The sequence below is a fragment of the Mytilus californianus genome, unplaced genomic scaffold (genome assembly GCF_021869535.1).
Source record: "Mytilus californianus isolate M0D057914Y unplaced genomic scaffold, xbMytCali1.0.p SCAF_6, whole genome shotgun sequence".
Classification (NCBI taxonomy): domain Eukaryota; kingdom Metazoa; phylum Mollusca; class Bivalvia; order Mytilida; family Mytilidae; genus Mytilus; species Mytilus californianus.
In genome coordinates, this window is record NW_026262712.1 from 100,338,457 (window position 1) to 100,351,740 (window position 13,284).

The following is a 13,284-nucleotide window of genomic DNA, read 5'->3' on the forward strand; positions in this document are numbered from 1 at the left end:
ATATTGTACTTAATTCATACAAAACAGAGTTAAATGTACAGGTAGCAAAGTCAAATAAATATTTTCTATTTTTATTTCTTATGTAGCAAGCCAGTGTTTCAGAGTTCCTCTTATTGCATCCCATAGATATAAACTTTGCAACCTGTAATATTCTATACGATTTATTCCGTTAGGAACATATACTGTAATATTTATTCCTGTGGAAATAATATTCCAGAATATTGTTTTTCATTTGAAACTTCTATTATAAAGGAACTTCTATTTCGTGACATCTCTCTATCTTTGTTTGGCGCCATTTATCAAAAAACATAAATGCGTGAATTATTGATACAAAATAAATGGTTAAAAAATTGTTATTATTTAGATGTTTCGATAACATACTGTTTTCTATATAATACTCTTTGTCGTATGACATACGTATGTAAAGTAGTAAAATTTACAGTTTGTAGGGCACATCGTCAGTTTAATGACAGAACGAATCAAGGGTGGATGTACAGCAAATTAAAGCTCGTAGGAGTTAGCAATTCTATAAACTGAAATTGTATATTCATCTTTTATGTACATTGCATTACATTTGTGGAGTTAAAATATACTGCAACGTTATTTGGTATCCCGATAAAGACTAGCTGTAAAGTTTTATTGCAGATTTTCCAGTTCCTGTAAATCAAAACTTTTCGATGTTAAAATTTCATATAGAATTGAACGAAACACCACATGAAATATGGTTTTGATACTTATATCTTTAGATATTTAGATGATATAACTATTTGTGAGAGACACAGTGACAGGAAAAATTGGGGAAGGATGTAAAACAAATTAGAGCTAGTAGGATATAGCAAATCTTTGAACTGAAATTGTACATTCAGAAAAGGCTTTGTAAATTTGTAGAGAAAATATATATAAACCTCTATTTCGACGCACCACATAATGCACATTTGTAACACTTATAACTTCAAATATATAGAAGGATAATCTTGTCAACACTCTAAATTCTATTAAGTGATTTAATGAAATTTATTCAAAAATTAATAGTGATTGATGTCGTTTTTCAATCTTGGGGATATGAAAATTTCTAATCGAAATTCACGGACCAGAAGTAATAACAAATAGAACGAATTTGGAATTCCTATTTTGAATTTTCCTTTCCTTGATTGTGATGTTCCGTTGGCTCATTGTTATTGAGATTACAACATTTCTCAATTGGTTCTTTCATGTACCCTTTGTTCGTGAAATGGTCGAAATTGAAGGGAGAGGGTTAAGATAAAAACAAAACCTTCATTTTATCACATGCATATGACTGAACTATGTCATAGTATCCAAATCTATGTTCTACTCTTTTAAGTAGGAGTACGAACCATCGTTTATGGACGGAGCGGTCCAAATAAATTAATATTACATGTAATATACAGATTTAACACATAATACCTATAAAAGTACATTGTAATTTGTGTACAGTAATAGAAACTTGCTGTCGATATGCAATTATAAGTAATTGTCCTTACATTCAGATAAGACGTGAACTGATTGTCCACCTAGTCATCTTACTAAATGATTTTTATCAACTACAAGGCGAGACAAACACATTGTTATGCGCATATTATTGATTAGCTTGGTAAATCGTTAAAATATATAAAGTTGTTTGTTCCAATGTAATTCATACAGGAATAACACGAGCATTTTCTAACCCTTTAATGACTTGTTATAGTAGAATGTTTAATATATCTTCATAGAAATAAAAAAAAAATAGGCAAACAAAGAATTGAGAACAGATATTATTGTTATTTTGATACTGTCAAAGTAGCAGACGAAACAGACATTCTATCAGAATATTTTTAGTCTGCCGTGGATGACGTCTCTGTTAATATCGCAGAAAAACAAAAACCAAATTTCATAAAGTTTAAAAATTGTATCTGAACACTGTATTAAGGAAGAAAAGTAAAACTAGTAGTGACCAGTAGCTTTGAATCTGTTATCAAGAACATACCCGAAACAGACCCACTTACATCATATAACGCGTTACAACGTTGTTTAACAGAAAAGGCACCAAGAAAATGCACAATAATAGTCGGCTGTGAGCTAAACTTTACATCAAACGATATAATTTTAATTCTCCCATTGTGGACCTTCATTTTTATACAGCAACATTCAAAGAGGGGTTGCATACATAGTAGATATATCAAGGTTGATACGATATACTATGGCTTTCATTTCTTCTTTGGCCGTTATTGAAAATCCGTAGATGGTATGGTTCTGTGTAGTGTTTTGGACTGTTGTTTGGTTTTTCATAATTTTTCATTTGTCCATAGTGTTGTCTGTTCTTTTTCGATTGTGGTTTTTCATTGTCCTCTTGGTAACCTCCTCAGGTTTTTACGAAATCAATAAATGTTAATAGTAATAGATTGCGGATCTTGACTGTAAAAAAATAAATCTACTAGCTGTTCTTATATATAATAATTTGTATCAAGTGTTGTATAGCCATAAGTCTTGAAACACTGTAATAAAATTGAGAATGGAAACGGGGAACGTGTCAAAGAGACAACAACCCGACCAAAGAGCAGAAAACAGCCCAAGAACACCAATCGGTCTTTCACACAGGGAGACAATTCCGCACCGGAGGCGGGCTTCAGCTGGCCCCTAAACTCCGAAACATATAAATAAACCGAAATTAAAAAAAACATACAAGGCTTACAATGGCCAGAGGTTCCTGACTTGGGACAGGCGCAAAAATGCAGCGGGGTTAAACATGTTCTGTGAGATCTCAACCCTCCCCTATACCTCTAGCCAATGAAAAATAAACAAACACACAGTAATACGTACAGTAATACTCAGTTTAAAAGAAGTCCGGGTCCAATGTTAGAATAAGTAACAGAAGAAACTAAGCAAAATGACAATGATAACAAACATTAACAAAGGACAACTAGCAGTTACTTACATGCCAGCTTCAGACCTCAACTAAACCGATTGAAAGATGATGTCTTCATCATATGAAAATCCCGTTAGGGGTTTAGTATCATACTATCATAAAATATACGAGAAGAACACAACCCGTATCATGCCAACAACTAGTTTTAGAATAAATGTGTTTATGTCCGATACAAAGACTCTATGAGTTAATCAATATTAATTAAAAAAAAAACGCCTTCTTTAATGACCTGACAACAGTATCGTAACTATATTCGTTCGGAATAAGTCTGTTCAAAGGTTTGTTAGCTATTGAGGTGAATTACGACATGTTTGTGCTTTGTATAGAGTACTACCATAAAAGATTGGATGTAAATAAAGGCAACAGTAGTATACCGGTGTTCAAAAGTCATAAATCGATAGAGAGAAAACAAATCCGGGTTACAAACTAAAACCGAGGGAAATACCTGAACGTATAAGATGTCTGCACGTTGATTTATATTTACGAATGGTGTCCTTGTACCGATGATAAAATTTAGTAAATGTTTTGACAAGTTTGTTGTTCCGAAAACCCTGGCATTAAAATCAAATACATTGTTACATACACTAGCGAATCTAACAAGTTCAGATTTATAAACACCATAAGATGGTGACAAGGGAACGTCACCATCTAAAAATGGATAGTTAAGAATAGGAAATGAAAATCATCTCTTTTATCGTATATTTTGGTATTAAACCTCCCCTGAAAGATAAAGATATCAAGATTCAGAAAGGGGCAGTGTCCATTGTTAGTATTAGCTTTATTTAAAGTCAGTTCAGCAGGATAAATCTCTTCAGTGTGCATACTGAAGTCGTCATTATTCAGAGCCAATATATCATCCAAAAATCTAAAAGTGTTATTAAATTTTTGTATCAAATGTTGTTTCGATGGGTCTTTGTTGATGTTAGTCATAAATTGTAACTCTAAATAATACAGAAACAGGTCCGCAATAAGCGATGCACAGTTAGTCCCCATAGGAATTCCGATAACATGACGATATACGGAATCTCCATAGCGAACAAATATGTTATCTAGTAAAAATCCAAGTGCAGTTATTCGTATCAAAGCAGGTCCAATTGGCATAGTTCTTTTGTTTGTTGTTACTAAAGAATTACCTAAAAGAGTTTGAACATCTATATTCGTATTATGACTTTTTAAATGCCCATTTAATTAGATGTGTGATTTTGTTTTACTTAATGAGATTATGAGGCAAAGTGGTACACATGTATATAGGGTAGAAAAATCAAAACTTTGAACAGATTCGAAATCACCAATATAAGCATGCAATGTATCAAGTACTTCCAACGAATTTTTGACACTCCAATAGTAAATTAATTCCACTATTTTCAAAGGCCTTATTTGAACACTTTGTTACCAGGTTTTTGTACCAAATGTACAAGTAAGTAGAGTAGACAGTTTAGTAGTGGAACAATGGTTTGAAAACGAAAAAAAAAATTGTTGTGAGGAGTTTTGTGCGGCTTCGGAAGCCAGTACATAGCTGGAACTTTCATGTTATTCGGTGCTGCTTGTAAAAGAGTAGCTAAATTTTATGTTTGTTACAGATGTCATTTTTCGAAAATGGATATTATTTGCAGCATTATCAGCCGGGACAAAAACAAATTTCTTGGTGAGTTCTTTTATCTCATGTTATCGGAATAGAGGTATTATGGTTTTTGTTAGGAGTAAAATGTTCTTTAAAATGTCTAAAACGATTATCAACTCTTCATTACTGAATAACAAAAGAATCTAAGGATAGTTTGTCAGTTTTTTCTCGTTTTATCCTTTTCGTGCAGTAAGTACGGAGTGAGTCGTGGATGATGTTTCGACACTCATTCCAATTTATAATTGATGGGGGGCGATATGTATGTCCTTTACTGAGTAAAGACTGCAACTCTCGGTTATGGACGATGTTAGAGTCTCCTGTTATAACATTGGAACTGGGGCCATAAATAAAATGTATTTTGAAATACTGCAATTTCATGACTTAGGTTTCTTGTCACTGATATTAACATCTTTACACACTGCGCTATAATTAAACACATATGTCCAATTAGATTTTTTGGGAACATAACAAATAAGAGGAATCTGTTGTTTCGATGGGTCTTTGCTGGTTTTAGTCATAAATTGTAACTCGTAACAATACAGAAACAGGTCCGCAATAAGCGGTGCAGAGTTAGTCCCCATAGGAGTTCCGATAACTTGACGATATACGGAATCTCCATAGCGAAAAAAAATTTTATCTAGTAAAAATGCAAGTGCAGTTGTCGTATCAAAGCAGGTCTATTGACATAGTTCTTTTGTTTGTTGTTACTAAAAAATATATTTAACAGAGACTGCAACATATCATCTGACTTTAACAATTAATCTCACATGCGGTGGATTGCGAACAAAATTCTATGCTTGGGGGATCAGCAGATGGCTTTTACAAGTCACATTTCTGTCCATGTCCAACATACATGTACCATCAATTTCCGGTGGCAGACTTAGTTAAACTGAATAATTTATGCGTTGATCATCCTATTTGATCTCGTTAAACATAGAATAACTAATAGTTACCAAAATATGGTAGAAACAAACAAGCTTATTAGAATGCATCAAGCCGACGAGGGCAACAGCAAGGTAAAATAATTAGCGTTTTTAACATGTCACCAAAAACACGGACCCTTTGTGATTTGATTTTTCTATATATGTACTTTTTGTTTGTTTGAATCTTTATAGCAAAAAATCTTTTAATATTCGAACTTATTTGCAGTTATTTAACGTGTTCTTGCTCTAATCCATACGATATTACAACAACAGTAGTTGTATGCCACAGGCATTGGTCTAAACAAAAATATACCTATATACCTTAATGTTATATTAGTCAAAGGCCTGTGTTTTATGAAGTCCCTTTCTTTTTTTTCCACGTTCAAAAGGTGGTCCGAGTTGTCTATAAAACTTATAAAATGTCTTTAAATGGTCTGACTAGTGTTTTAACTGTTGCAAGTTGTCTTTACAAGTTGTCCGAGTTGTCTTTAAATCGGTATGAGTTGTCTTTGTCCGAGTTGACAACATTCCGACCAAATCCCACATACACGTATCTCTTTTAAGCAGGTCGGCCTACCCTTGATGAACCTACCTACTGTAGAAATTGTTAATGTTATTTTACCCTTAACATGCACAAAAATATTTGTAATTAGACGTTATGCAAGCAACAATAAACCAATCAACCAAAAAAAAAATACAACCAACTGCAGTGCTAGACATTCATTTCAGTCGCATTAACATGTCAGATTACATGTTTTGAATTTTGAGTATTCATCAAAGTATTGCTCGTAATAAATAATGAAATAACGGAAACACACAAGGAAACTTACTCTTGGTTTGTACTGTACACGACTCTTTTTGAACGGCTTCACCTGTACATGTACCCGAGCAGATGCGTGTTCTATGACGCTCACCAATACCACATGTAGCATTACAATCACCCCACGCTGTCCAGATAGACCAATCTGTGATTTTAGAAACATAAAAAAGTGAAAATAAATTTAAAAAAAAACAGATATATATACAAACGGTCATATTTAAGTAAATAATATAAAACGCAAAAATAATAACGGCAGAACGCAACCAACAACTTTCATTTAAATACAGGCTCACTGAAAGATGGCAGATTTACACATGTATGTGAGTCTTAAACCCTTAAACCTCAACCAAATCTGGGAGAGATGTGTAACAGCACAACGTTAGAACAAGTGATTGAAATAACACTGTGAAAACCAATTGAAATGGTTCGAATTCGATCTTCATTTATTCACAACAGCAACAAACAACTGGCAAAAGACAAAGTAACGATCTAGGAGAACTCCGATCTACTGGATGCTAGTTCTATGTCCAATTACTATTTATGACATCTCTAATGTTGTCATAACTTTGTCCAGTATCTTTTGCTATTCTTGCAAATGAAATATATAAATATTATGCCAAGACAAGGTTTTCGAAGAATGTTGCTTTTTGTACAGGTAAATCACTGTAGAATGCCACATGCGAGTGTTGGCTATGTTTGACACGGGGTGGCGGTTTCTGTAACTGAGACAAAGCGATCAAGGTAAGTAAAAGTATCTAAATTTCTTTTTTGAGAATTGTTTGCACCAAATAATTTCTTTTAATCAGAACCAGACGTTTCCGGTGCTCAGTTTTCTCAAACACCTCTACCTAGTTTTGCAGATTTTGATACTTCTTTTGCAAGTTTCAAGATAAAAATACTACTTATGACGATTTATTCACGTATGATATATATATAAATGAGTTCCTATCATAGAATGTAACCAAATACCAGCTTCTTAGTCAAAATTTGTTGGTTTTAAAGTTATTTTTTCATTGAAATGTAATGTGTCGTGCGGGGTGTCAGATTTTGCATCTCAAGGGGTTGAGGCATTGATTAACATAGGATAGATTTGCCTATACTTCGGTCTTGATCTGATAGTTTGTAATTCAAACACACCTACTCTGTTATGATGACGTATCACAAACTTAAAGTATTTGATTTGGTCCATACTTTAGTTTTTTGAGTAATGTGCTTTTAATGTTAGAAATAGAAAAAAAGCCTCTAAGTATTTTGTTTTATACTGGAGCATGATTTGTTTTCCTTTTCAGTTACTATCATGGTCATGAAGAAGTCAAGGCTATGGCTTAATGTACCAAAACATTAAGCAAACAGAATGATGAGCAGACCTCCGTATAAGATTTGCCCGAAGCCGAATCTCCAACACCTAAATTTAATCAAATTTCTTCACCAGTTTTCTCTACAAAGCACACGTGCACGCCGCAAAATGTCCTTACTCCTAAACGAATTCGATTACTCACTGAGCAGAAATACTCACCGGCATCTATATTTACAAATAAAAATAACGCTAATAGAAGATCTGAAGAAGATGAAACATCAATCTTAAACGATTTCAAAACAGCAATTAAAAAATCTAGAAGAACAAAATCTAGCGATTGATTTTCTTTCATGTACTAGTATCCAAATTAATTGTAAAAGAAAACAAATTTCCATTAGAAAATATTTGCTTTCTTCTTTTCCTTGTTGGCTTGCATAGCTCAATACTATAATATATGTATGAATAATTAAAACTAGATAGTATCAAAATATGCAGTTGTATTTCACTGCATAGAAACAGACGTATGCCAACATGATCTATCTAGTTTATACTTTTTTAAGGAAAGAATGTAAATAGAGATGCCAGTGAGTATTTCTATGGAGTGAGTAAGCAAATGTTTCGGAGTAAGTCCTTTTTTTGGCATGCACGTGTGCTTTGTAGAGAAAACTGGTGAAGAAATTTGATGAAGTTTAGGTGTTGGTGGCTTCGGTTTCGGGCAAATCTTATACGGAGGTCTGCTCTGCATGTTTTTTTTAACCATGTTATGCATTAAGCCATAGCCGTGGCTTCTTTAAATTCCTGACCATAATAGTAGCTGAAAAGGAAACAAACCATGTTCAGGTATAAAACAAAATACTTTGAGACTCTTTCTCTATTTCTAACATTAAAAATGCACATTACTCAAAAAACAAAAATATGGGTCAAATGAAATACCTTTATTTTGAGATGAGTTATCAAAACTGAGTGGGTATGTTTGCATTACAGACTATCAGATAAAGACCGAATTCTAGGCAAATCTATCCTTGTTTTAATAAATTAAGCAGGAAGTACTGTAACGGTAAATCAATGTTTGATTATGTGTTATTTGATGCTTGCCATTCGGACAGTCCGGTATGGTAATGTATGACCCACCGACTAAAAGTTTATTAGATTTGATGTTTTATTTGATGTATTTATACTTGTAATATAGACGAGTGACATTTTTCAAAAAGACGCTTAGTTAACGACTTTAATGCACCCACCTAACATACGGCTATATTATACATCATTCGAAAACTTATTATCTGTACTTTCTGTTTTGCCCGGTCGTCAATAATTCGTACGGTGCATTTTTTGTTAATTCAAGGTCAAAGGTCAAGAATGAACATTCATAAATTTCGTAATAATTAAACAAAATGATCTTTGCTGGTTCTTTATGATATATTTTTTTCTAAAAATCATATGAACATAATAGAACAGAATACCAGAATTCTAAATCAGGTGCACATTAAAATGTTAATAGCGCAATAGTTACAGAAAATTGCATTTTTGAAAAAAATCTTTCAAAAATGATAACATTGCGCTAAAAGCAAAATATTTCTTTATGTATCAATATTTTATGTCAAAAATAAAATAGATCTATAGTTTATAGGTGAATGAAATTTTTACTGCAATTAATATAATACTTGTAAGGAATCAGCCTTCTAAAGCAACTTTTGCATTTGCCCTTAAAACCACCATCTGCATACTAGGACCATTTTGCATTGCATTGTTTAAATAACACATCGATTGTTGTCAATATCTATGGCATGGTATTGGTTGCAAAAATTTGATATTTTTCATTTAAATGCAATATTTCTTATTTAATTGGTATATTTCTTCATTTAAATGCAATAGTTTTTTATTTGAATGGTATATTTTTTCATTTAAATGCAATATTTTTTATTCAGATGGTATAATTTTTCATTCAAATGGTATAATTTTCGTTCAAATGCAATATTTTTTATTCAGATGGTATAATTTTTCATTCAAATGGTATAATTTTTTCATTCAGATGGTATAATTTTTCATTCAAATGGTATAATTTTTCATTCAAATGGTATAATTTTGCATTCAATTGGTATGATTTTCGTTCAAATGCAATATTTCTTATTCAGATGGTATAATTTTTCATTCAAATGGTATAATTTTTCATTCAAATGGTATAATTTTCGTTCAAATGCAATATTTTTTATTCAGATGGTATAATTTTTCATTCAAATGGTATAATTTTTCATTTAGATGGTATAATTTTTCATTCAAATGGTATAATTTTCGTTCAAATGCAATATTTCTTATTCAATTGGTATAAAATGTCATTTGAATGCAATATTTTTTATTCAATTGGTATAGTAGTTTTTTTATTTATATGCAATAATTGCATTATGGGAAATTCTTTGACGTCATAAGGTCAAATTTGCAACAACGTTTGTGATTGGTCGGTAATTGTTCGCATTTCTCCCCTCTTTCTTTCTAAACTTGAGTGACCAAGAATTAAAAAACGCGTCAGAATATCGCCCCTCTAACTAAATTTGACGTTCGTGCGAGTTCGTGCACTGGCTGTTAATGCCATTAATGGCCAGGACGAGCAAAAAATGCGAGTGACAAGTAATAATAATTAATTTGACACACAACTTGTTCATGGATAGAAACAGATGCCTGCGTGCATGGCAAAAACACCTCCAATGAAAACCTTTTCTGAAGAAACTCTCCTACAGTCTACACATTGAAATAAAAAAGAATACATAGCTAGCCCCCCTCCCCCTTCCAAGTCCAGATACATGTAATCATGACGTTCTTTAGTGCTATATCATTTTTTACTTTTCTTGATCCTCAGAGACGTTGCAGGAAGGCACACATGAAAAAAGAACAAAAAGCATCCAGGACGTTACAATTATTTGGACTAAGCCCCCTCTTTTTTACTACATGTAGAAAAAAAATCACCTAATTACGACAGCAGAACCAGAAACCCACAAGTAGAGACATAAGCTGTTATACTCCGGAACTAATTCTTTAATAAAGACAATTCAGGATAAATTGGAACCAGTTACTAACCCATGTTACAACAATAGTCCTATGACATAGGACTTCACTATATGAGGCGTGAACTTCATATTTAATACTATCTATAATATGTGCTCTCATGTCTTATGCTGCAAATCATTTTACATTTAGGATTCGTTGCTGAGCTTTTTTTACTGTTCTCGTCTCCGAATCCCTTAAATAGATTTTTTTCAAGCCCCACAGTAGTTCAATAATTACTATATGTCTTTGCATAAATAAGTATGCAGGGCATATTTCAAAACATATTTTATCTTCAGGACTTTTAAATGATTTACTTTTCAATACTGCATTGGGAAGGGGGGTATACAAGTTTATTTTGTGACACATTATATAATAAAATTAGGTATCCAACAAATTATATGATTGTACGTTTAGCTATTATCTAGACCCGTACAAAATATATATAATTAGACACATTTAACAGGGGCGGATCCAAAACCTCGGTGTCTAGGGGGGGGGGGGGGGGGGAGTGGGTTCAAATTTAGATATTTGTATAGAGATGTATATATGCGAGTATTGGCAGTAATGGTTATGGTGTGTGTGTGAGGGTAGGGGTTTCAGATCAAAGATCGTTTCTATAATTCTATATCTTTTAGTTTTTACCATTTCACTCTATTCTCTATCCTTTGATCTCTATTATATTTGTCCTAAACATGCGTGACATATTTGCCACTGGACATAAGGCAACCAAAAGTCAATCAACGTATTCTCTATATTTCATCATTTCTTTATTATGTTATCTATAGGTTTGGTCCCGCCCCTTATCTATTTTTTGGCACATTAGGGACGACATCAAAAGTTCAATGTAGGATAAAAAACTTATTTCATATAGTTTTTTGTTTTTTTCACTGACCCCCTACCCCCCCCCCCCCCCCTCTTAACTTAATTTGGGAAAAATTGATTGACCAATAAGGATATATATATAAAATTGATGTTAATTAAACAAAACTTGCAGCAATTTTGACCCCCCCCCCAAAAAAAAAAAAAAAAATATTTGAATTAAGTTTTTTTATCCTTCATTGATTTTCTGATGTCGTCCTTTATCCTCTCTATGTAAACCCAATTCATGTCCTGATAAATGGTGACTCATGAAATAGCATCATATGTGGTTATTAAAACAAGAAACATATTCATATTATAATAATTAATGTATGCTAGGACTTATAGATAGATGTCATTAGTCCCAGGTCATGTAATAAAGTAGGTCTTATAAAAATACAATAGCATTTTAATTTTGATGATTATATATATGTTTATATATTTAATAATGCCATTTTTTTGGAAAAAAGGGTAGGGGCAAGGCGTTTTTAAAACATATCAATGGGGCGCGGTTTTTTTTTTCTTGTTCTTCGGAAGTGAGCTAGAAGAAGTCCATTTCTGTTTTTTTTTTTTTGCATTGGGAAGATCTTCTGGCTCTCTTCCACCTCTTCTTTTTTGATAGGTTGACGGCAGAGGCACATAACAAACATGGCGTCGTTTAGTCTAAATGAAATTAATAAATTTAGAAAGGCATATATATTAGAATGTGAGCTGTTTTATAAACGTTTTTATGGCATGACAACCTTAGTAGGACATCCCTGTAGGACGATAAGCTGGATAAATATAAGAACTACACGGACAATAACAGTTAAGGGACGATTATTTGATACTCTAGGGAAGGGATTTTGATTGATTGGTGTTTAACGCTACTTTCAACACTATTGGGCTATTCCGTGGTGGTCAGTTTAAATTTATAGATGAAGGATGGGGAAGGGAAGAGAGGGCATTATTATTCATTTCAATCTGTCGCTAATCATGCCTATTTTTCAGCTCTTACCAGGCAACCATATTCATATATGAAATCCTTCTGTCCCCCACCCCAACAAATCAATAAATATCAAATGGTTTTCCTCTTATTTAACACAAGTATAAATTGATTGATTGTTTGTTGCTAATTTTAACGCCCAGTGAAAATTGTTTCATGCTTGTTCAGGAAAACACGACTTTAGAAGTCACGTATATAATATAAAAATGAGATGGAATATGATTGCTAATAAGGCAACTATCCACCGGAGTTCAAATATGAAGTGGATGTAAGCAATTATAGATAAGATAAGATAAGATAAGATAAGAAAAAATTATTTTAAGTCGGGTTACATGAAATACTACAAACATAAGCTCTGTAGAGCTTTTTGCCGTCATGTAGACAAATGCTTTTTGTAGACAATCGTAAGGCCTTCAACAATGACAAAAACCTGATACTGTAAAGTCGTCTATAAAAGGTCCGACATGAAAAGTGTGAACAATTCAAACGAAAAAACTAACAGCCTAATTATACATAACAAAACAATTTACAAAATATCAAATATGAGTCGAGACAGAAACCAACGACAACCACTAAACTACAGGCTCCATCCTGGGACAGGCAAATAAAGAATATGGCAGGGTGGATATAAAAACGAAGATGTGGTATGATTGCAAATGAGACAACTCTCCACAAGAGATCAAATGACACAGAAATGAACAGCTATAAGTCACCGTACGGCCTTCGACAATAAGCAAAGCCTACACCGCATAGTCAGCTATAAAAGGCCCCGAAATCAAAAATGTAAAACAAATCAATCGAGAAAACTAACGGCC

At 32.9% G+C, this 13,284-nt stretch overlaps 1 protein-coding gene across 1 annotated transcript in view; it reads right to left on the reverse strand.

Moving 5' to 3' along the window:
* Nucleotides 1-13,284, reverse strand: part of LOC127704233 (receptor-type tyrosine-protein phosphatase mu-like) — a 120,910-nt gene that overhangs the window by 54,747 nt on the left and 52,879 nt on the right. Inside the window, exon 4 of the mRNA XM_052208186.1 lies at nucleotides 6,298-6,432. Coding sequence (XP_052064146.1) covers nucleotides 6,298-6,432 — 135 coding nt within the window. The remainder of the gene's footprint in view (nucleotides 1-6,297; nucleotides 6,433-13,284) is intronic.